General features: G+C 33.9%; 4 protein-coding genes and 1 non-coding gene across 8 annotated transcripts; 4 read left to right on the top strand and 1 right to left on the bottom strand.

Moving 5' to 3' along the window:
- The first annotated feature begins 4,631 nt into the window (after positions 1-4,631).
- On the top strand, positions 4,632-5,950 carry LOC110604293 (polyubiquitin). Its single transcript, XM_021742460.2, has 2 exons — positions 4,632-4,790; positions 4,894-5,950. The coding sequence occupies exon 2, from the start codon at positions 4,894-4,896 to the stop codon at positions 5,812-5,814; it is 921 nt and encodes a 306-aa protein (XP_021598152.1). The 5' UTR covers positions 4,632-4,790; the 3' UTR covers positions 5,815-5,950.
- A 1,854-nt stretch (positions 5,951-7,804) lies between these two features.
- Positions 7,805-11,061, top strand: LOC110603469 (protein translation factor SUI1 homolog). Of its 3 annotated transcripts, none has more exons than XM_021741208.2 (5): positions 7,805-8,444; positions 9,897-10,004; positions 10,323-10,528; positions 10,621-10,674; positions 10,766-11,061. In XM_021741208.2, the coding sequence occupies exons 2-5, from the start codon at positions 9,968-9,970 to the stop codon at positions 10,808-10,810; spliced, it is 342 nt and encodes a 113-aa protein (XP_021596900.1). In that variant the 5' UTR covers positions 7,805-8,444; positions 9,897-9,967; the 3' UTR covers positions 10,811-11,061. The 3 variants fall into 3 exon arrangements, with proteins under 3 accessions (XP_021596900.1, XP_021596898.1, XP_021596899.1); XM_021741206.2 differs by having other exon boundaries at positions 7,805-8,449; XM_021741207.2 differs by having other exon boundaries at positions 7,805-8,583.
- A 7,321-nt stretch (positions 11,062-18,382) lies between these two features.
- Positions 18,383-19,339, top strand: LOC110603384 (transcription factor CPC). 2 transcript variants are annotated; one of them, XR_006348911.1, is made up of 3 exons: positions 18,383-18,591; positions 18,698-18,779; positions 18,868-19,339. XR_006348911.1 is itself a non-coding variant. In XM_021741097.2 (3 exons), exons 1-3 carry the CDS (start codon positions 18,540-18,542, stop codon positions 18,953-18,955), a joined length of 225 nt encoding a protein of 74 aa, XP_021596789.1. In that variant the 5' UTR covers positions 18,384-18,539; the 3' UTR covers positions 18,956-19,339. The 2 variants fall into 2 exon arrangements, 1 of the variants encoding a protein (XP_021596789.1); XM_021741097.2 differs by having other exon boundaries at positions 18,384-18,591; positions 18,695-18,779.
- A 1,122-nt stretch (positions 19,340-20,461) lies between these two features.
- On the bottom strand, positions 20,462-21,929 carry LOC110603389 (probable xyloglucan endotransglucosylase/hydrolase protein 8). Its single transcript, XM_021741103.2, has 4 exons — positions 21,559-21,929; positions 21,379-21,479; positions 21,068-21,270; positions 20,462-20,979 (listed from the first exon to the last, which is right to left on the bottom strand). Exons 1-4 carry the CDS (start codon positions 21,743-21,745, stop codon positions 20,577-20,579), a joined length of 894 nt encoding a protein of 297 aa, XP_021596795.1. The 5' UTR covers positions 21,746-21,929; the 3' UTR covers positions 20,462-20,576.
- Positions 21,930-23,198: 1,269 nt separating this feature from the next.
- Positions 23,199-23,278, top strand: TRNAL-UAG. The gene has a single exon. It is a non-coding gene; the product is annotated as a tRNA-Leu (tRNA).
- Positions 23,279-23,295: the final 17 nt, after the last annotated feature.

Raw genomic sequence — 23,295 nt, 5'->3', positions numbered from 1 at the left:
TTACATTGCCATATCTTATCAGTGGTGACAACTTCAGGATCTGCAATATTCAATCTCTTCCTGTAATGGGGTGGGCTAATTTTGCTTTCTCCTCAGCTTCTCCTATCACCAAATAGTTGTACCCTTTCATGCACGTAGGATCAATATCCTCCTGGTTGCTCAACTCGTGCTCATAGTCCATAAAGTCAGCAATGAGTTTGGTGTTTTTCACCAAACCTGACGATTTGCCGGCCAATGACATAGCTCTGCCTCTTTCGTCTGTCCTGAACATGGATAAGGCCAAAAGAATAAACAGCAAATACTTAAATTTTGTTTCATGATCATATGTTTCAATCAACCAACCAACCCAAAATGATTGAACGAAAAGTTGAAGATTATATCTGTTGAGATTCTCATTGTCTTCCAGACTGAAGGCAGTGATTGAATCACAGCTTCCAAGAACAATCAGAAAAAAGACTGCCCAAATGGCAAAAAGCTCGTTTCGAAAGGAAGCTGATTGCATCTGGCCTATGATGTAGGATACTGAACAGGCAGAGAAATTATAAGCTGATCTTACCAAGAATCTGAGCAATCCATTGTGTTGACAACGTCTAATTGATCCAGAAACACATAGAAAGGATAGTGTGATGGCTGTCAATAACACGTATCCTTCAATCAGCTCTAGCCTCCGCCGAGCACCGGCTGCAACTCCTTCCGATGGAACTGCAGTAGCGTTGTTGAGTACTAAAGTAGCATTTCCGAGAGCCATTTGATATCTGCCGCTGCCGCTGCTTCACAGATGTATATATCGCTGAGCAGGCCACTTGAACGAGTCATAATGATTACTTGTTACAGATAATCCAATGGAATTTTCTACTAATTGTTTTGTTGTCAACTTCTTGAAATTCCATCACTAAATTTGAGAAATCACAAGTTAATTAATTGATTCAGATTCAACCTGTTCTAGTTGATATCTAAAGAAATAATCCAAAAAAACCAAAACCCCTTAATAAAATTGTTTGGTAAGCACTCTTCTAGGAACAGATTGTAACTTCCTTAGATCATTTTATTACAGCATGTCCCTTTCAGACAATGACATTGCTTGCAAGTTGCAACAAATGAAAAAAAGAAAAATCACTCTCTTCATTTTCAACTCTTCTATGCGAAGATATGGTGGTTAGAATTGTCTAATAGTTGGAGGCAAATATTATCCAACACTTGATTTGTGTTTCTTTTACAGGTTTCTGGCGGATATTGATGGTGAGGGTTGGCTTTATAGATTCTGGATTGAGGGTCTGGTGGCTCTATTTCTAGCGATGAAGATTCCTCATTTGTGTAGCATTTGCATCTTGAAACTGGAGCAATTTTTCAAATTATGTATTATTTTAAAAAAAAATTATCAATTCAGACAAAATCCGAAAATATTTTCAGATTTTACGTGTCAACGCAACGTATTCGGCAGTCATATTACCGAATACGTTAGTTCGATATCCATAACATCGAACAAATGCAAGTTCGACATTATAGGTGCCAAAATTATGGAAATTCAGCTTCTTCAGCACTATAAATACAGAACAAGCTGATCTAGTTGCCAACTCTGGGTGTAAGCAGAATACTCTTCGGAACTATAAGCGCAAAAGAGTGCTGCTTTGCATGCAGGTGTATGCACCTGTATGCTTTATTAAATTTTATATTAAAATAATTAAATAACAAATACAATAAGAATTAAATAATTTAAGAATTTATTTTATTTTTTTTTAAATTATTAAATTTTATTTTTTTAATTATATTTATTTTAAAAAATTACATTGTATAATTAGATATTAAAAATTATTTAAAATAACTTTAACATAAAATAAAATTAATAATAATCAATTTACATAATATAATATTATAATATAAAAATAAAAATAAAATAAATTTATAAAAACTTAAAAAAAAGAGAAATTAAATAATTTATTAATTTAATTTTTTATATTTTTTAAAAATTATTAACGTTATTATAATTATGTATTTTATTTTACAGATAAAATAATAAAAAATAATGCGAAAGCTTTAGCCACAACTTTATTCGGCACTACTAGTGCAATAAATCGACTAATTAAACTCATGTTTCCATAATCAATTCGATCCCCCAATTGGATCTCGAACCGAGAGATCCATGAATTGGGATTCTAATGCATATAGATAAAAAAACTATACGAAGGGACTATTGAACAGCTGGAAAAAGTCCGGGCTCGCTTTCACCTCACGGTTGGAAACTAATGATCGGCTCTATCTACAAAAATTTTGGATTTGCCCATAACGATAAAATGCTATAGAATCATGAAAACAGAAAGATTTTTCAAATCTAATCATACCATTTTATTATATTGATAATTTTAAAAAGTTGTTCATGCTATGTACTACCGTTGCGGAACAAAGTATGCCAACTGTGCATGCATCGGCACTCATAGTGTCGATGAATTTCGCCAAGATGGCAGCCATAAAAGCAGTGTACTTTAACATATCAGCTTATTCGGTATTTATAATACCGAACAAATTCCATTAAGGTTAGTTCAACATTCATGGTGTCGAACACATTTAGTTGACACACAAGATTCAAAAATATTTTTAAATTTTATATGAATTAATAATTTTTTTAAATTTATGTATAATTTAAAAAATTACTCCTTAAAACTGCACTGGTAAGGTAATGGTTGGCCGAGAGCTCTGCTCGCGCTGTTTTTTTTTTTGACTGATTTTTTTTTGAGCTATTTTTATTCGGCTGAGTACTCTCTCAATTTGACTTTAGTTGCACGAAAGCTTGTTGTGTCTTTTCTGCTATCTTTCTTGTGTTGCCATGATTTTTATAGGAGTTTGCTGCCAATGATTTTCAGTTGTATTTTTTTTCCCTGTTCTAAATTCTTCAGTGACTTAGACGGTGACACAATGGATTATGTGTTTGCAGTGTTGTTTGGTGTGGATTGGGTACGACTCACATGTTCTAGATTCTGGATTATGGATTGTGGTGATTTCTGGATTTTGTTTTTTGATTGTTGGGCTTGTTTGAAATGTTTATTTTAGATTCATGGGTTGAACTGTAGCTCCCTTCTATCTTGTACTAACTCTGCTGGATCATGGAAAATGCATCGTCAAGGAAAAAAAAAAAAAAATATATATATATATATATATATATATACTCCTGATATTTTTCAATTTAAATATAGAAAATGAGAAAAATTGATATTTTCCCTTCTCTTATTTTTCGCCGTTGGAAACCCGTGCTTAGCTGTCTGGGTCCCACTTTTAGATGACCGTTTTTTTGGTCAGATGACCTTTACAATGCAATGATACGTCAAAGAACTATCTACCTTTAGCATGACTGGATACAGATGCCCATCCAACCATTGCTTTTAAACAATTTATTCAAAAAATAATTTTAAAAAAACTTTGCAAATCCAATGGGACCTGCCACTTAATCAGCTAAAAATTATTTAATACGTGACTGACACGTCAAAATATAATAAAAAATTTATTATTGCCTTTTTATAATGATATATATATATATATATATATATATATATATAAAACAATTTAATTATTAATCTCTTAGAAAAGTAAAATTTGTTATTTTAAAAATAATCCTAAAATAGAGCATAAAAATTGAAAAAAGAAAATAATATAAATTTATTACTTCAACTGTATTAATTATATTTTTTAATAACATAAAAATAAATATATATTTATTTTATGGAATAAATAAAATGTATTTTATAATGAGTAAAAATTTACTGAGGGAGCAATTTATTTATAAAATTAGGTGCACTAGCCTGGAAAATAATATTTTCTTTGACCAAGTAAAACTAAAATTATTTTTTATTTATTTTAAATTATAAGTTACTTTATCTTTAACAACTAACTTGTTTGTCATTTTCTTAATGTATTTTTAATTAACATTATGAATTATTTAATTTTGAATAAAATAATATAAATATAATTAAATAATATTTATTACTTTACCTGCAAAAATTGTATTTTACTATTTAAAAGATGAAGATTTTTATACTAAAATATCTACGTCACTTCAAGATAATCTTGCAAATGGTTTCCATGGAAAATGTCTGCGTGGCGAAAAATGGGAAGACGAAAATGGGATTCCTTCATTGGTTTCCATTAATTTAATAAGTTAAATATGAAAGTGGTTTTTTCTTTTTAATTTTTTTTGCTAATTTAATAAGATAAAAAAAATTGAAAGTCACCCTTTTTAGTGATTTTTAAAACATAAAATGTATTTTTCTTTTTTATAAATACACGAAAAATTAGTGTTTCCATGTTGAATTAAATATATTTAATACGGAATTAAACCGTGATTGTAAAGGAAAAATTATTTTTATGAATTATATTAAAATTTAATATATATATATAGCTTTTAAAATTAAAGAATTATATAATTTAATTTAATCTCTTTAAATTTTATTGGATTCTGCCTGGATCCCAAGCTTTGGCTAGGTCTAACTAAACGACGTTGTCATCTCTCACCTTGTTATTTCCGTCTTCACAGACGTTATATCTCCGTTGCAGTCCACCCAAACCTCGTTAACATCGGATTCCAAACGGCTACACACAGTAAATTACCAGACGACGCTATTCTCTTCCCTGTCAACTAAGACAAGTCATTTTTACACGTGTTCAAATCCTATTGCGTGATGGAGTAGTGTACCTCCTCTTCTATAAATTGATCCTCGAAAGTCGAAACCCTTACCTCTCCACCATTGTTATTCTCTTCTCTTCTATTGACAAGCTTCATCGTTCGATCAAAATCTTTCAAGGTAGAATTAATTTCCTTTTTCTTTTTCCTGTATTTTAGGGTTTAGGATTTCGTTATCATTTAGTTTGATTTGCTGAATTTTTTCTTTTTATTATTTTGTACAGATGCAGATTTTTGTTAAGACCCTCACTGGAAAGACAATCACTCTCGAGGTCGAAAGCAGTGATACCATTGATAACGTCAAAGCCAAAATTCAAGATAAGGAAGGGATTCCACCTGACCAGCAGCGTCTCATCTTCGCCGGGAAGCAGCTTGAGGATGGCCGTACCTTGGCCGATTACAACATCCAGAAGGAGTCTACCCTCCATCTCGTCCTCCGTCTCCGTGGTGGTATGCAGATCTTCGTGAAAACCTTGACCGGCAAGACTATTACCCTCGAGGTGGAGAGCAGCGACACCATTGACAACGTCAAGGCTAAGATTCAGGACAAGGAAGGAATTCCTCCAGACCAGCAAAGGCTTATCTTCGCCGGAAAGCAGCTCGAAGACGGTCGCACTTTGGCTGATTATAATATTCAAAAAGAGTCTACCCTTCACCTTGTGCTCCGTCTGCGTGGAGGTATGCAGATCTTCGTTAAGACCTTGACTGGGAAAACTATTACCTTGGAGGTGGAAAGCAGCGACACCATTGATAACGTCAAGGCAAAAATTCAGGATAAGGAGGGAATCCCACCAGACCAGCAGAGGCTGATCTTCGCCGGAAAGCAACTGGAAGATGGCCGCACTTTGGCTGATTACAACATTCAAAAGGAATCCACTCTCCATCTTGTGCTGAGGCTTCGTGGAGGAATGCAGATTTTTGTGAAGACCTTGACTGTCCGGAAGACCATCACTTTGGAGGTGGAGAGCAGCGACACTATTGATAACGTCAAGGCAAAAATTCAGGATAAGGAGGCTATTCCTCTGGATAAGCAGAGGCTTATCTTCGCCGGTAAGCAGCTGGAGGATGGAAGGACTCTTTCTGATTATAACATCCAGAAGGAATCAACCCTTCACCTTGTCCTCTGTCTGCTTGGTGGATTCTAAATGGGGCATTGGAGTTCCTGGGTTGCCCTTTTATTTTTTTTTATTTTTTAAAAATCTTCAACTTTAAATTTTTTTTATAATGTATATGTATAATATTTATATATTTTGGATAAGAAACGCACCCTAGTTTATTTTATGTTTTATTATTTATTTTTTAATTTTTTTAATTTTTAATTAATTAAAGTGAACAATTAAATTTTTATTCTGTTTGAATATTTGAATAAATGATTATTAATAAATAATAATTTTATTTATAATATATACGTATAATATTTTTGGACGCTTTTATTTGCACCTATTATTTATTTTTTAATTTTTAACTAATTACAATCAATAATTAAAATTTTATTTTATTTGAATATTTGAATAAATGATTATTAATAAATAATAATTTTTTTCTAATGTATAATTATAATATTTTTAGATAAGGAAAACATTCTCATTTATTTTGTGCCTTATTTATTTTATTTGAATATTTGAATAAATAGTTACTAATAAATAAAAATTTTGTGTATAATATATAAGTATAATATTTTGAGATAAATAAGACACTTTTATGTGCTGCACCCTATCATTTATTTTTCAATGTTTGACTTTTAACTAATTTAAGTGAATAATTAAAATTTTATTTTAATTAAATATTTAAATAAATGGTTATTAATAGATAATATGTTTATTTATAATGTATAAGTATAATATTTTGGGGTAAAGAAAACACTTTCATTTATTTTGCGCCTTATTGTTTATTTTTTAAAATTTTTTACTTTAATCTAATTAAAGGAAACAATTAAAATTTTATTCTATTTGAATATTTGAATAAATAATTACGAATGAATAATAATTTTGTTTATAATGTATAAGTATAATATTTTGGGATAAGAAACACACTTTTATTTATTTTGCGCTCTATCGTTTATTTTTTAATTTTTTTGACTTTAAACTAATAAAAGTGAACAATAAAAATTTTATTCTAATTGAATATTTGAATAAATGATTACTAATAAATAATAATTTTGTTTATAATGTATAAGTATAATATTTTGGGATAAGAAACGCACTTTCATATATTTTGCGTTCCATCGTTTATTTTTAATATTCTTCACTTTAAACTAATTAAAGTAAACAATTAAAGTTTTATTTTAATTGAATATTTGAATAAATTATTACTCATAGATAACAAATTTGTTTATAATATATAAGTATAATATTTTGGGGTAAGGAAGGCACTTTCATTTATTTTGCCTCCTATCGTTTATTTTTTAAAGTTCTTGACTTTAAACTAATTAAAGTGAACAATTAAAATTTTATTCTAATTTAATATTTGAATAAATGATTACTAATGAATAATAATTTTGTTTATAATGTATAAGTATAATATTTTGGGGTAAGAAAGACACTTTCATTTATTTTGTGCCCTATTGATTATTTTTTAAAGTTCTTGACTTTAATGACTTTAAACTAATTAAAATGATCAATTAAAATTTTATTCTATTTGAATATTTGAATAAATGATTACTAATGAATAATAGTTTTGTTTTTATTGTATAAGTATAATATTTTGGGGTAAGAAACGCACTTTCATTTATTTTGCGCTCTATCGTTTATTTTTTAATGTTCTTAACTTTAAACTAATTAAAGTAAACAATTAAAGTTTTATTTTAATTGAATATTTGAATAAATTATTACTAATAGATAACAAATTTGTTTATAATGTATAAGTATAATATTTTAGAGTAAGAAATACATTTTCATTTATTTTAATCTCTATCATTTATTTTTTAATGTTCTTAACTTTAAACTAATTAAAGTAAACAATTAAAGTTTTATTTTAATTGAATATTTGAATAAATTATTATTTTAATTGAATATTTGAATAAATTATTATTAATAGATAATAAGTTTATTTATAATGTATAAGTATAATATTTTAGGATAAGAAATACACTTTCATTTATTTTACGCTCGATCGTTTATTTTTTAATGTTCTTGACTATCTTTATAAAGCTTATGTATTTGTGGTTTTTGGGAGACTTTAATGGCTCTCTCATTTGCTCTTAAGATAGTGATGTGTGATTGATTGGCTTCTTCAAGGCCTTGCGAGTAATATTTGCTTTTGCTGATCGTTTATTTAATAAAATGTCTATGTTCCTGTTATATTTATCTGGGGTTTATTATGTTAATTGAGAATTACTGATCAATCCCCATTTGATTTCACGAGTCAAATGTTACAGCTTAAAAGTAAACCCCTGAGCCTATCTATGGTTTATACTTCACAATTGTTTAATGGAGGAGGTTAGGTTCCCTTATTCCCCACCTCTTCTTACTTGTTTTGCCCATTTATAAACATCCCAAAATCAGGAAAAAAGTAAAGTAAAAAGAAGGAAAAGAAAAGATATATTTATATGAATTTTCATGCCAACCCCATCCGACAATCTGTAGTTAAAAAATGGAAACGTAAATTGAGGGAGCTGGATTTGCGAAAATCCAGAAGTGCTTGAGATAGGTTGGACTTATTTGTGGTCAAGAGCACTCTTCTCCAATATAAAAACAGGAGAGGACCAAACCCATTTTAACATTTTCATTTTCTCTTTCGATCCCTGTCCTCTCCTTCGCTTCTTCCTTTAAAAGAGGTCAGGTACTTTTTTCTCTTTCTAATATTCAATCCAGTCTTCTCTTTTATTATCCTATTGTCATCTTCCCATTTTCATTTCATTCTTTGTGATTCATGTTCACTGATTGAGGTTGAAACTTCAGACCCCTATTTATAAGGTTTGTTGGATTTTGTGGTTTTTTTCTTTAATTATTTTTTGGGATGTGTTTTTGTCATCGAGTAGATTGATAAGCTTTTTGGACATTGAAAATTCAACAATGTTTTAGGTATGCAAGTAAAGAAAAACCCGATATTCACCAATCTTTTTTTGGTCTTTCTGATTGTATTGTTATTCAAATTGAATAATCATTTTCTCTGGATATTCTTATTAGAATTTGTTATTCTTAGTCATGTTTAATGATTGGCTGCAAACTTTAGGATAATATGGCAAAATTTTTAATACATGGCATATATTCTTTAGTCAAGTTATATAACTATGTCCACTCTGTGCCATTTGTCTCCTCCAGAAGAAATTCACGACATGTTTTGTACCAAACATTCATTCACCTTAGGATTCCAAGGATGCCTCTTCTCCCCTTTAGGAAATAAAGGAATGCTGTATTCTGAATTATATATTACTGCACCTGATGAAGCAATTGGAATTTTGCTTATTACGAGTTTGATTCTGTAACTCTTTATAGATCCTTTTTATTCAGCATGTTTCTGTGGTATCAGCCCAAAGTGCAGTTATGTTCCAGTTTCCCAAAAACCAAGTGTGGACCAATAAATTAAAGTATTTTTCTTAGTTCATCTTGGAAGAATGATATTTACCTTGAAAAGGTCATTATTGGCAAATTACAAAGTGGTATTCTATCGGTTGCAGATATTTCATTGCTTTCATTGACAGGATTTGGCTTTTTCCCCACTTTGGCTGTCTTTATGTTTTGCAAGATTTTTAAGTTAATTTTTTGGTTTAGAAGTCTGCCAACTGATTGTTGTACTAATTATTTCCTTTGTTGGCACTGGTTTCTCAAATGCCAAGACCATGATCACAAACAACTCATAGATTATAATGTCATTCCTAAAGAAAGTCCTTGTCAACAATTGTAATATATGAACATCCGTTCAATTCTGAAACAAATATTAGGTGGAAAAACAAAGTTCCCAAAGATTAAAAACAACAGTTGTTGTCACCTAAAATAGAAGGCAGTAGATGGTCTTACCCAAGTATGCTTACCTCTATCTTCTATTGCTAGAAGTTCATGTGTCAACCATTCTTAAATTTCCGATTTAAGGCTAATGTTGATGTGCATATTCAGGATTTCCTTTGCAGTTTGAAAAGGTGATGTGCTGTACATTATCTTTGTGGTCTAGAAACTGCATTTCCTCATTGTCTCCTTGAAGTTATTGATTATGTTTATAGTTTATTGTCTGATCGCTGATGAATTCTTGTCATTAGCTTGCGCTAATTATAGTAACTACCCTATTGCAGCTGCAAGTTTTTGTTTCTGAAATCAAAGGAAATCTTTGTTACTTCCCATCAATTGATCAGAACCAAGGTTCATGTCTGAACTCGATGTGCAAATTCCTACTGCCTTTGGTATGTTTCTTCCTTCATTTATCATTCAGTCGTGTCTGGAAACTCAGCACCTTGAATCTAATGCTATTATGATTTTTAGCAGAAAATGAGAATATTGAACTACACAACACAGCAACAATGACTGCACTGCTGATAATTTAAATATTCCTCCTGATTCAATATTCCTCTCAGCACTTTAGCTATCTAAGTTGGAATAATTGCCTTTTTGAATGGGGCCTGCATTAGCACCAAGTTATAAAATACAAAATGAGCATTTATCTGTATGTTTTTCTAGTAAACTGACATTTTTCATGCATTGTCTTGTATAACTTCATTTAGATCCTTTTGCCGATGCAAATGCTGCTGATTCAAGTGCTGGAGCAAAGGAATATGTTCATATACGCGTACAACAGCGAAATGGTAGGAAAAGCCTAACAACTGTCCAGGGTTTGAAGAAGGAATTCAGCTATAATAAGATTCTGAAGGACCTAAAGAAAGAGTTTTGCTGCAATGGCACTGTTGTCCAGGATCCAGAGCTTGGTCAGGTAATTTTATTTTATTTTATTTTTCCTTCTTTCCTTATTTGCCTTTGGTGGGTTCATAGATTTAATTGCTATAAAATGTTATGTTCACACAGGTTATTCAGCTTCAAGGAGACCAAAGGAAAAATGTTTCCACCTTCCTTGTTCAGGTCGTTATAATTTTCTTCTTGTTGCTTGTGTTTCATAATTTAACTTATGGGGGTTGCTGAGTATCCCTTTGTCTCATGGTCTGGCAAACAGGCAGGCATAGTGAAGAAAGAGCGAATCAAGATTCATGGATTCTAAATAGCATCTCCATGCTGCCAACGATATACTGCTGCTATATTTCAAGTGTTAATATAAAATATATGGATTTTTCAGTCTTCTCCCACTTCATGTATCATAAATCTCTGTTATTATTCTCATACTGTAAATTTGTTTTTGACCCGTTGCTTTTGTCTTTACACTCGTCTGTTAGACCCAGAGTGTTTCTGTTCTCAGTTCAGATTATGAATCATTAGAATTGAAATGGAAATTGATGCAATGGCTTTACACATTGTTAGATTCTAGCTTTTATAATTCCATTCCTTTTTTACAATCGTGCTCTATCCTTGAAATGGCTCACAGCCCGCTGAGTTCTGGAGCGTTTAATTTTGATTCGTTAAAATAATTTCTTGTGTTGGAGTGGAACTTGAATCAATAAATTGAAGCTAAAAAACGAGTCAAGACAGAGTTAATTTTTTTATTGAATTTAATTTTAAATAATTCATGAGTAATTTAATTGATATATATTTCTAATAATTTTTATAGTTAAGATAATATATTTAAAATTAAATAATTTAATGGGTTAATAATTTTTATTAATAGCAGTAAAGAATATATTTAAAATAAAAAGTTTTATAATTGTTATTATACTTTTTCGTGTTTTTAATATATTTAATAATAACATATTAAATACTCTTCATTATTTTATTTATTTTTTACTAATAAAATTTAAGTTTTATATTTGTTACTTATATTTTTATATTTTAATACATCTACCTCCAAAATAAATGAGTCAGTAACAATATAATATAAATAAATTATTTATCAAAGTATATATATGTTATTAAAAAAAAGTTCATAATTTTTTTTTCCAACCCTAATTTAATTAAAGAAATAAATACACATATTCTCCAACCTTAACAAATTAAATATTTATAATTTTATATTTAATTCATTTATTAAATAAATTTAAAAAATATATCCAAATTAAAATTTTATTAAATCGAATGTCAAATAATAACAACGGTTTAAGAAAATATACATCGAATGAAAAGGAAAGTGACAACTTCCACAATCACGACTAGATTTTACAGTTTGGATCAAAGCAGCCTTTAGACAAGCATTAGAAGTAAGAGGAGAGGGGTCACCATCGTCAATCAGGCAAGTACTCCAATCCTCCTTTCACTTTCATGCAACAGATCAATCCAAGCTAGAAGTAGCTCTACTTGAAAAAGTACCAAGAAAATAAAAAAGAAAGCAGGGTAAAAAAAAATTTCATCTCAATGAACTTTTACTTACTGAAAATAGACAAAAATTAATAAAATAATTACAATCTCATTAGTTTTTGGTTTGCTTTCTATTATGTTCCACCGTAGATGCATTAATTTATGAATTTCAGCCAAAAGAAGCAAAGTGGGAAATTTGTTAGAGATTAATTAATTTTTTAATATTTTAATTTCATCGCTTATAAGCATCAAGAAAGGCTTTATTGAGATTATAGGAAGAAAACTGCTTCTATTTTCTTACCTCTTGTGTAGTAAGTTACAGAGTTTATATAGTACATAATATGAACAATTAGACCTTTGATTGTGCCCTCAATTATGTCCTAGAATCGTGCTATGCTAAACATGATAAGATTTGATCACTGATTGATTTACAATCATGGCAGATGATTCTTTCCAACACTGATTGATTTACAATCATGGCAGAGGATTCTTTCCAACACTTCCCCTCAAGTTGGTTCATGTAGATCTAGCATACCCAACTTGCCCAAAACCTCATGGAATATTCGTCCAGCTACTGCTTTGGTTAGGATGTCCGCCCATTAATCCTTTGATTGAACAAACGGTAAAGATATCAGACCACTGTCCAACTTTTCTTTGATGAAATATTGGTCTATTTCAACATGTTTTGTTCGATCATGTTGAACTGGATTTTCAGAAATGCTTATTGCCGCCTTGTTGTCACAACGGAGTTCAGCTGCATCCTTTTGTATCCATTCTGAGCAAATGTTTTTCTGTAGGTTGACCAACTGAGGTGATAGTCTTTCTCCTCTGGTAACGTTTGCCACAGGGTATCTGGACCTGACTGCCTCGAATTCTGGATCATATCTCCTGGGTGGAATTCCTCTATTATTTCGAGGGAGTAGGACATATTGGCCTGTTTCAGGAACCTCAAAGGAAATGGGTTCAGTGGTAAGGTTATTAGAACTAGGGGAAAGTTCAGATTCACATACCTCAGTTGTGTGTTCCTCAGGATATTCTACGGTGTCAGGTTCTGGTTGTGACGTTGAGACCGAGGACTGTACTAGATGGTCAGTGTCTCCCAGTTCTGGTGTAGACTCAGGAAGAGAAGAATGATCAAGTTCTGACCCCCCTGACTAAGCCAATTTGGCAGTGGTGGTGATTGTGTCGTTGTCTCCCCCTCACTGCTAGTTGGCGAAGGAAAAAAATATTCCTCTTCCAGAAAAGTGCAGTCTATGGTAGTGAAGAGCCGTTTAGAGATTGGGTCAAAACACCGATAGCCCTTTTTATGGACACCATAACCAAAGAAAACACACTTAAGAGCACATGGATCAAGTTTAGTGCGGTGTGTTTTAGGAATGTGAACATAAACTGTGCAGCCAAAGATTTTAGGTGGAAGGTTGAGATGGGAAGGGATGGTGTGATGAGAGGACAAGGTATGCAAGGGAGATTGGAAATTAAGGACGCGAGACGGAAGTCGATTGATGAGGTAAATGGATGTGGCAACTGCTTCAAACCAAAACTTAGGAGGAACTTGGGCTTCATACAATAAGGCTCGGGCAGTCTCAAGGATATGTCGATTTTTCCTTTCAGCAACCCCATTTTGCTGTGGTGTATAAGGACAAGTAGTTTGGTGAAGGATCCCATTATCCCGGAAAAAGGTTTGGAGATGGTTATTTACAAATTCCCCCCCCCATTGTCAGATCGGAGGACTTGAATGGTCCTGTGAAATTGGGTTTTAATCATGCGGAAAAAATCACAGAATTTCTCAGCCACTTCACTTTTTTGTTTTAACAGGTAAACCCAAGTAACACGAGTGCAATCATCAATAAAAGTCACAAAGTATCTATAATCAGGGGAGACAGATTCCGAGGCAGGCCCCCATACATCAGAGTGTATTATTGAGAAGGGAGTATTAGATTTATTTGTGGATATATGATAAGTACTCTTATGACTCTTACAAGCACGCATGAAGTACAAACTGGAATGTCAATGGATTTAAACTCAGGAAACAAAGTACGAAGATAATCACTTGAGGGATGGCCGTAGCGCCGGTGCCAGAGCCATAACTGTCGGTTGAGGACCCTTGAGCTAAATGAGCTGACCCAGTACTTGAGACCTCCTCCACATAGTACAATCCATCTTTCTCAGTACCACGGCCCAGTACCGTGCCCGTATGAATATCCTGCAAAACACAAAAATGAGGATACATGAGTACTCTGCAATTTAACTGTTTAGTGATCTGATTGACAGAGAGTAATTTGCAAGATAAGGAAGGTACATAGAGGCTATTGGAGACATTTATAGTGGGGTTTATAGAAACGGTACCACCACCGATGACCGGGAAGGAGCCGCCGGTAGCGTTTAGAATATTGAATTTTGAGGGTGGGGCTGACACAACAAAATCTGAAGAATCATTAGTCATAGTGTCTGTGGCTCCTGAATCAAATACCCACCCACTAGCATTTTGTACCTTGTGAGTATGACCGATAGAGTTAAGGGCTAATGATTCAGACTTATCTAAAACATCCGGGACCAGTGATTTAATTTTACAAGAATTAAAACAAGCAGGGGCACATTTAGATTTATTTAAAGAGACAGGGGTAGAAAGGTCATTGTCCCTCCTTTCTAACCCTAAAATACCTCCTTCCCGATCATAAGGGACACCCGTGCCTCCTCCTTTCTTGGCTCCTTGTAGTGCCGCTGCAACCCCTGAGCCCTGTCCGTTGCCCGAGTTTTCCTCCATTTGTCCGATCAGGTTATTGTCGCAGGCAGCCTTTTGGGTGCCGCTGGTAGTGACCGTGGCCATATTCCCTGCGCCTTGTCCCTTTCCTTTCTTCTTACGGATATTGTTTTCCTCCCACCACTCCGGATACCCCATGATCTTAAAGCATCCGTCCCGGGTATGTCGAGATCCGCCACAATGGGTGCATTTTAAGCCTGATTTATCATCCCGGAGTGATGACTTGTCTGTGTCTGACCGGTTTTTAGCCAATAGACCGGCCCCCACGAGGTCGGAACCTGCTGTCGCTGGTGATGGAAGAGGAAGGTGGATGGCACGGCACAACTTCTCACCTCGGACCCGAGAGTAGGCGTTGTCCAAGGTCGGCAATGGCTCCTCGTTGAGAATTTCTCGACGGACTGGATCGAGGTCCGACTGTACTCCGGCCAAAAATAGGTACAGACGTTCCTCCTGGATTTCCCGATTCCGGATAGTGATATTGTTGTCTCCTTCGATTCTGGTCGGTTGTCTTTCATCGATCTCGGCCCAGATGGCCTGAAGATCGTTGTATAAATCTTCCAGATTGCTTCCTTGTTGTGTTAATTTGTATGCTTTAGACTGTAACTCGTAAATGATAAGTTTGTTGCTACCTGTATTGAATCTGATCTTGAGGGCATCCCATAGTCCTTTGCTTGTCTTGTGCTGCAATAAATTTGGACGGAGCTTCTGCTCTACCGTCTGGATTAACCATCCTCGGACAATGCTGTCATTAGTTTGCCACAGGTAAATTGTGGGGTCTGTTTCTGTCGGAGGGGAGGGAGTCCCAGTCAGATGGTTTGATTTCCCTCGCCCTGTGATAAACATCTCCATCATCTTTGTCCAGACAACATAATTGGAATCATTCAATTTTATGTCGGACGGTGGCTGTGCTGAATCAAGATTGAATTGGTTTGCTAATTTCTGATTTCCATTTTGGCTATTCTGAATTAACTGGAATAGTTTTTGTGACAAGTCTGCTATTGGATCAATTATTGCCTGGGATTGGTCAGCCGGGCTGGGGTGGTCGGCCATTGTTGTTTCGGTGAGAGAAAGAAGTTGGGAAAGGTATCTGGTAGGTTGGTTTAGTGAGAGAAGGTCGGGAAAAATATCTGGTAACGGATGGTTGCAGGACGGCTATAATTCCAGGATCGGAACCTGCTCTGATACCATATTGAGATTATAGGAAGAAAACTGCTTCTATTTTCTTATCTCTTGTGTAGTAAGTTACAGAGTTTATATAGTACATAATATGAACAATTAGACCTTTGATTGTGCCCTCAATCATGTCCTAGAATCGTGCTATGCTAAACATGGTAAGATTTGATCACTGATTGATTTACAATCATGGCAGAGGATTCTTTCCAATACTGATTGATTTACAATCATGGCAGAGGATTCTTTCCAACAGTCTTAACAAAGACCAGACCGAAAAGCAGGCTTAAGAGAAAGCCTATAAAGAATCGGAGCAATCCAAAACGGAGTTGGGTGTCGTGAACGTCCTTAAAATGATTTAATTGGAATCGCTAGTAAAGGAGGACCACCTCCAAAAAGAAACAAGAAAAATAAATATTTACACCTGATAAATCTTTTCCTCTTCCTGGTCCATGATAGATCTGGTTTTCTTCTAGGTCCCTTCTTGCTGGGCTCCCTGGTGGATCTCTCCATGTTCTTCCTGGTGAAGGGACCTGTAAAATAAGAAAGAATGGTCAGGGGCCTACCGGGTGTGCCCCGGCAGAGGCCCTCCGACGCTCAAGTCAGATTTTATGGCTCAGAGTAGTATATTTAGGCAAGGGTTACAGAAAGAAATAAAAATGGTGTCCAGGAAGGAAAAGGAAGAAGAAGAGAGACCCCCCTCTGCGTGGCCTCTACCGTGATATATATATCTGTCTCTTAGCCACAATGCTAGCTGTCTTCTGCCGCCTAGTTCCGTATGTACGGATGTGTCAGGCGCCTGCTCCATGCGTAACGGCCATTAATTCTCCTCTGATACGCATGCGGAAGGACCTACCAGCGGGGCATCTTGGTCATTTTTCCCTTTCCGGGCTGGGTTGAATGGTAGGGCTGAAGTTGAGCCTGGTGAGGGCCTGATTACTGGGCCAAGAGGTTTGGGCCGGCTTGATTGAGGAGTCTAGGCGGAGTCCGGCCCTGTTACTGAGCGGGCTGGACCTGACTCTCGAGGGGAATATTGAAGCCTTCGGATCATGGACTGTTTTCATGGGTCTGGCCTTTTAGACCGGGGTGAAGAAATCCAGCGATCATCAACACCTAATTCAAATAGGGAGAGGGAGACTCATGCTTGGGTTGAGGAAGAAGTGGCCTTCCCCTATCCAAGGGGCAAAGAAAGGCCAATCGACCGGAGATGTAAAGCGACTAATCTTAAAAGAAAGAAGAAACATGGAAAAACAATTATTACAAGGAAAGAAATAAAAGGAATCTCACATGTTCTATTTCAATTACGTTTTTTGGACACTTTAATATTTATAAAAAAATTATATATTATTATCATTATCCTTATCCTGCATAAGCTAATTAGAAGTTTTTTAAAACAAAATAAATTACTTTTACATGAATATCTCTATCCTGTTAATTTATTATACCATAAAAGTATCCTTATAATTTCTTATCTCGCATGAATAAAACAGGAAAATATAAATAGACAAGCAGCTTTTAAGGAACAATCACCCTTGTTTTTGGCGGCTGTAAGAAGTAAAATAATAGAATTATTTACCATTCCACTTAGTGGTGGTGGAGAGGGAAACCCAATGTTAAGCTAGAAAGGTGAGGCTCCAGACAAGGGAAGCCGATAAAGTGACAATTCAAGGGTCTACAACCCAAGAAAATCGGAATAAAAAGAAGGGATTTTCTCCGGTGAGAAAAATCTTCCAGGGGATTTTCTCTCTCTATACAGAGGAGAGAAAAATCATCTTGAGAGGAATTCTCTAAGGGAACTTTTGTTGAGTATTGTATGAGTTGCTCACAAAGTAGCCTGCTTTTATTAACTGCTCTTTCATGGGCTCATCTTTCTCATTCTCTAGTTTAGATTTGATGTAAAAGAAAAAAAAATGAACGAAATTCATTTACAAATCATAACTTCAGTTGACTGAAACATCAGGAAATTTGCAAGAAACTCATCTGGATCAAGATAATCTGATAAGAACAAATTGAAAAGGATAAAGATGGATGAGAAGTGACATTTAAACACCGACCTATAATCATGGGGTCACCTTTTGAGAGACGACAGCAGACTTTATTAGACTGGGGTAGTGCTCCTCAATAATTAAGTATATACAGACAACTTTGGCACTCGCAGTCCTGATTAAATATGATTTCTTTAAGCAAATCTAGATTTTACTAATAGTGCTTTGCAGTGAATTCGCAAGAGAGAAATACCAAGGAAATTACCTGTACCTTGTAATAACTGCATGCAGCAAAAGAAGAAAATCAAGTTAAAAGAGGATTAAAACTAATGGGCTTGAATCCCGTCGAGTTCAATTTAGTGGGCCAGCTCCAACAGTCATGCCATGTGGCAGATTGCAACCCTGTAATTAATTCAACTAACATTCTTCCCTTCCTTAGCACCATACATTTGTTTATTCTCAAAGATAAACTTCTATTTTTTTATTATTCTGGGGAACAGTGCCTTCCAACACCACTAAGATATTATTAATATGTATGAGCACTTGCATTGCCTCAAACCCTATCTGGCTCATACTTGAGTGTTCTTATTGGCAAATCGGTGAGACGCAATCTTGTACTAAATTCCCATATGGCTGAAAGTGAACGTTCTTCTTCTGATGAGACTTTTGTGAACTCTCAAGGTATCCACTTTGAACTGCACTGCTCAGTTTTCAGTTTATTTCTTCTATCTGTTCAAGTTTTTCTACGTATCATGAGATGTTGATGCTGGGTTGTTTGGTTCAGCAGAAAGTAATGAAGAAAAGACGCTTGAATTTTCTGAGGATGAGGAAGCGCTTGTCATTAGGATGTATAATCTAGTTGGAAAGAGGTATGTTTTAAAGCGTTTGTTTCTCTCAGTTTCTTTAGTTTCCAGATTCATTATCGTCTTTATCTCAAGTTTCTGATGTAATAATTAGATGGTCTCTAATTGCTGGGAGGATTCCTGGAAGAACAGCTGAGGAGATTGAGAAGTATTGGAACTCCAGATATCCGACAACTGAATGAAACGACAAGGAACCTGAGTCGTTCCTTGCATGTAACAGACCACGTTTCACTTTTGTAGTTGACAAGTTCATGTCTGGTTCTGTTCATTTAAAGAACCAGATCATGTCTTCTTATGTTTTAATTAGGATCAAATGTTCATGTGAGTGTTCCTTGTTGAGATCTTAAGTTCCTGTGAACCAATTATCTTGTTCCAAGTTGGTTGGGCTTTGCATTTGGATTGTCTTTTTTTCTTTTCCTTGTTTGTTTCTGGCTCCTGGCACTATCCGATTCTCAGCTAAGGACACATGTTGTTCTTTATTTGGGAATTTGCTTTTATATTTTAAGTAAAAAAGGACTTACAGTGTTGGGAAATGGACAGAAAGTAGATTCAATTTGCTGGGATTAGTCTATTGTCGATACCCTTTGTCCTTTCTGCAGTATGTTTTCCTGGAAAAATTCAAAAATCCTCAGGAAAATCAGAATTTTTCCTATCCGAAGATTTTGATATTTCAGCTACATTTGATGGCGATATTAAATGTGGTTTGAGTCTGGTAGTTGGATACAGATGGAACAAATTAAAAAGGAGAGATAGATTGCCAAAAATTGGTGGCACCATAAAATTAAATTAAATAATGAAAATTTTACTGCTAGTTGGATGAATATCTTTAAAACATTTCATTTTCAATATAATCCTAGTTAATTTTTATTTTCTCCAAATAATAATTCCAAATATTTCATAAATCTTTCTTATATATATACACTTTCTTATATATTAAAAATATTCTAAGCTTTCTTATAAATATACAAATAAATGAAAAAAAAGTAAACTTTTCTTTAGTTCTAAAGCCAACCTTCTGAGAGATGTTTCGATTATAAAATTTTTGAATTTAATTAATTTGAGCGCTGCATGTTCTAATCAAATATTTTTAATGGATTTTTGATATTTTTTTTATTTTATAAATCTCTTTAAAATTCATAAATTATAAGATTTTTTTTTTGGTGAAGCTAAAAAAAACTTTCATCACCAACATTGCAGCATAAGGTTGAGGCAAATAGTATTGTTTTCTAAAATCCACTAAGCTATTAAAAAACTGATCATCCAGTTTGCGTCGATTATCAAAGTACAAGCCATCAACCATTGTCTTCTTCTTAGGAGGAGTTTGTTAACGTTAATCGGATGGTGGTCAAAAGTAACGGGAGGTTTAGTTATTGCCAATAAATTACTTTTAAATGTACACAAAAACAGTTTTTTTTTTTTTTTTTACTTTAGAAAAAATAAAAAAAGTAAAATTTTTAATAACCAACCAAATTAGATTTATTGGCATCAAATAAATTATATTTTGTAAAAATACTTAAAATAATTATTTAAAAAAAATAAATTTTTTCTATTTTCTCAATCTTAAATCCAAACAAGCTCTGTTGCACAATACGGTGCCGTTTTTATCTAACTATAAAATAAATTGATTTCATCATATTTTCCATACACAAATTAATGATACATGAACCTATAAAAAACTAAACTTTTTATTTAATTTATACACGACATAAAATTTTCAAATACACATTTTAAACTCATCTCAAAAAAATATAAATAAAAAATTACTAATATAGTAATTTAAAAAAAAAAAAAAGAATATCAATTTCAATCCCATGGGCTCAAAGAGCACTCCACTGGCAAGGTTGGGTACCTCTCAGTATCCTTGCAATAATCATAGATGACGAGGTTTCTCTGGACCCAAGCATAGTCCATTTTCTGCGAATCCGAAAGATGCCAAGCTTCATATTGATCCCACCAGTTCTTGGTGGTCGTCGATACGCAGGCAGGGTATGGATCTTCCCACCGGCAACCATCGAGACTGAAGTCCTTATACGACGACACAAATGGTGCTTTTTTCCAGTCTGTCTTCTCTAGTCCACCTCTCGTCGCCCACTCATCGGCATTCCAAATGCTGGAGAATAGATACATTGGCTTCTCGTTGGGGAAGAAATTGTTCTCCTCGCCATTGTTCTTGTAAACTCTTATGGGAACTCTGTCTACAAAGAACCTGTCATGTAATGAATATTTAGATCATTTTTCACTGTTCTGAAAAATGGGTTTCTGTCTAAATGCTTGAAATTTCAAGATTTTCTTACAGAATCTGGTGGTTGTTCCAGAGGATGGAATAGGTGTGAAACTCCTCTGTTGGATCGAACCAGAGCATGTGTCTCATCTCTCGCCCACCTGTTCCATTTTTGTATACATTTGTCTGAATCAAATATGGCTGCCCTGTTCTATTGCCCAAGAACTCAAAATCCAATTCATCCCTTGTTGGCCCTGCCCCATTCTCTGTGCACATCTGCAATCAATTTTTTTCAAATTTCCAAATATCAAGTTGCTTCCATTATGAGCATTGTTGATCCTTGAATGATTTTATCTTGGTAGTATTTTATCAAGAAAGACTCACATAATAAGCAGTGACTACTCCAGCTGAATCACCACCAACCAGTTTCAGCTTCATGCTAAACCAGCCAAATCTGTATCTCTGTTTTGTTTGAAATCCACAACCTATTTCAAGAACACAAAATATTTATGCCCAAAAGAGAATTAATCTTGAATCATAAATGCAGATGTCAGATTTCTGTACCTGTTTCTTTGTCCAATGAGAGGTACCAGATCTGCCCATCTTCAGAAGTTTTGAAATGCTCGTCTGACCACATAATACTGAAATTGTCTTCAAATGATCCTTTTGAGATAGCTGATTCAGATTGTAAACAAGAAGCTGCCATTGCAGCTGCAATAAGGAGAAGATATGTCGAAACCCATCTTCCCATTTTGCTTGAAGTTCTTGGAGGCCAAGGACAAATGGGGCTTCCTTGGCTGGATTGCTATCAGAGAATTATGACTTGTGAGCAATAAATGATCAGCATTTGACAATGGAGGGTAGAAACTGGAAACCAAGTTGATATTTAAAACAGTTGATGAATTATTTGGTCATGATCACATGGACAATTTTACCCCTGTAAGCTATGATCCAGAGACGTGCAAAACAATGATAAAATTCTTCTAGATATTAATCCTGATTATTACCAATGTAGAAGTATAAGATTGAAACCGACATGGGTATTGTAGGGATTTTGATAAAAATGATGCACAGAGAGGAGTGAGGAAAGCCAGGCTGCCCTCCAATGAGTATTAGCAGAATAAAAATGGAGATGGGTCCACATGGAATGTGAGGGAGAAGGGGGAGTGATTTTGATTTGTCATATAATAATCAGAAATTTCTTGGATTGGACAGCTGGTATTTGCAATGCAGCATGTCCTATATTAAGGGTTTTTTGGGAATTTCATTGGAGCATTTTTTTATATTAAATAATTGTTATGGAAAATTTGCTAATCTTTAACCTCCCATGAGTAAATTTAACAGTGTCATTGCTACAAAGGGAGAAACATGTCAAGCCACACTATCAGGAGCAAAAAGAAACAGGCTTGGAATCAAGGATTGCTTTAGCTTATTTACGGTCAAAAGCAAAGCAAAAGGCATTTGGAACAGTGGTTGATAACATGTAAATATTGGTTGCCTTTAAAATTTATACTTATAATATCACTAGGGTTTGATGTGTGTGTGTTTTTTTTATGTGCTGCTTTAAAAATAAAAAAACTTTCCAACTGGGGGAGTAGAGGTTGCTCTCTTAGTTAATTAATTAAAACGACCAGCATACTAATCGCAGTCACCAAGAAAATAATATCCATTTTCAGTGTGCAATGAGGTTTAGTTCTCCTCAGACAGTACATGTGGGCAAGCAGGTGAGGCTGAAGACATTGCAGGAGAAAAAGCAATTTTTATTTTTATTTTTATAATAAGTGACTTTTATTGAGATTCAAAATTTTTAAATTTTAAAATTAATATCAATAATATTAAAGCGAAAAATAATATTTTATGTGAATTTAAATACAAGTTAATAATATAAATTAAAATTTTATTTTAAAATTACTATAGTCAATTTCAATACTCACCCATTTATCTTTTGAATGCGTCTTTATTCGAGGTAAATAGGTTATACTTATAAAAAAAATAGAAATTAGTTCAAATTTGCAATTGATTTAGTTATTTTCATAAAAAAATTAAAACAAAATAGTTAACTAATTTATCTATGATTAAGTTTAATTGTGTTCGGTTAATACCCTAGTCTTTCTAGACTTTGTTCAACGATTAATTGTCCATATCCAGCTCATCCTTCAAAACTATATGACATCTAATTGAGACGAACAGAAACAACATCTCTTGACAGTTTGGCCGAGTGGTCTAAGGCGCCAGATTTAGGCTCTGGTCCGAAAGGGCGTGGGTTCAAATCCCACAGCTGTCAAATAATATATTTTTTAA

This window comes from Manihot esculenta, chromosome 16 (genome assembly GCF_001659605.2).
Source record: "Manihot esculenta cultivar AM560-2 chromosome 16, M.esculenta_v8, whole genome shotgun sequence".
In the NCBI taxonomy this organism is placed as follows: domain Eukaryota; kingdom Viridiplantae; phylum Streptophyta; class Magnoliopsida; order Malpighiales; family Euphorbiaceae; genus Manihot; species Manihot esculenta.
Note: the sequence above shows the minus strand (reverse complement) of the source record. Positions and strands in the feature narration are given on the sequence as shown.

What these genes read in the sequence shown, in the direction of transcription:
- LOC110603384 (XM_021741097.2), top strand. Translation starts at nt 18,540, where the DNA reads ATGGCTGAAAGTGAACGTTCTTCTTCTGATGAGACTTTTGTGAACTCT. An exon ending in GACTTTTGTGAACTCTCAAG is followed by an intron (nt 18,592 to 18,694) that starts GTATCCACTTTG and finishes TGTTTGGTTCAG; the next exon opens with CAGAAAGTAATGAAGAAAAG. An exon ending in TATAATCTAGTTGGAAAGAG is followed by an intron (nt 18,780 to 18,867) that starts GTATGTTTTAAA and finishes TGTAATAATTAG; the next exon opens with ATGGTCTCTAATTGCTGGGA.
- LOC110603469 (XM_021741208.2), top strand. Translation starts at nt 9,968, where the DNA reads ATGTCTGAACTCGATGTGCAAATTCCTACTGCCTTTG. An exon ending in GCAAATTCCTACTGCCTTTG is followed by an intron (nt 10,005 to 10,322) that starts GTATGTTTCTTC and finishes AACTTCATTTAG; the next exon opens with ATCCTTTTGCCGATGCAAAT. An exon ending in TTTCCACCTTCCTTGTTCAG is followed by an intron (nt 10,675 to 10,765) that starts GTCGTTATAATT and finishes TCTGGCAAACAG; the next exon opens with GCAGGCATAGTGAAGAAAGA.
- LOC110603389 (XM_021741103.2), bottom strand. Translation starts at nt 21,745, where the DNA reads ATGGGAAGATGGGTTTCGACATATCTTCTCCTTATTGCAGCTGCAATG. An exon ending in CTCATTGGACAAAGAAACAG is followed by an intron (nt 21,480 to 21,558) that starts GTACAGAAATCT and finishes TTCTTGAAATAG; the next exon opens with GTTGTGGATTTCAAACAAAA. An exon ending in GAGTAGTCACTGCTTATTAT is followed by an intron (nt 21,271 to 21,378) that starts GTGAGTCTTTCT and finishes AATTGATTGCAG; the next exon opens with ATGTGCACAGAGAATGGGGC.
- LOC110604293 (XM_021742460.2), top strand. Translation starts at nt 4,894, where the DNA reads ATGCAGATTTTTGTTAAGACCCTCACTGGAAAGACAATCACTCTCGAG.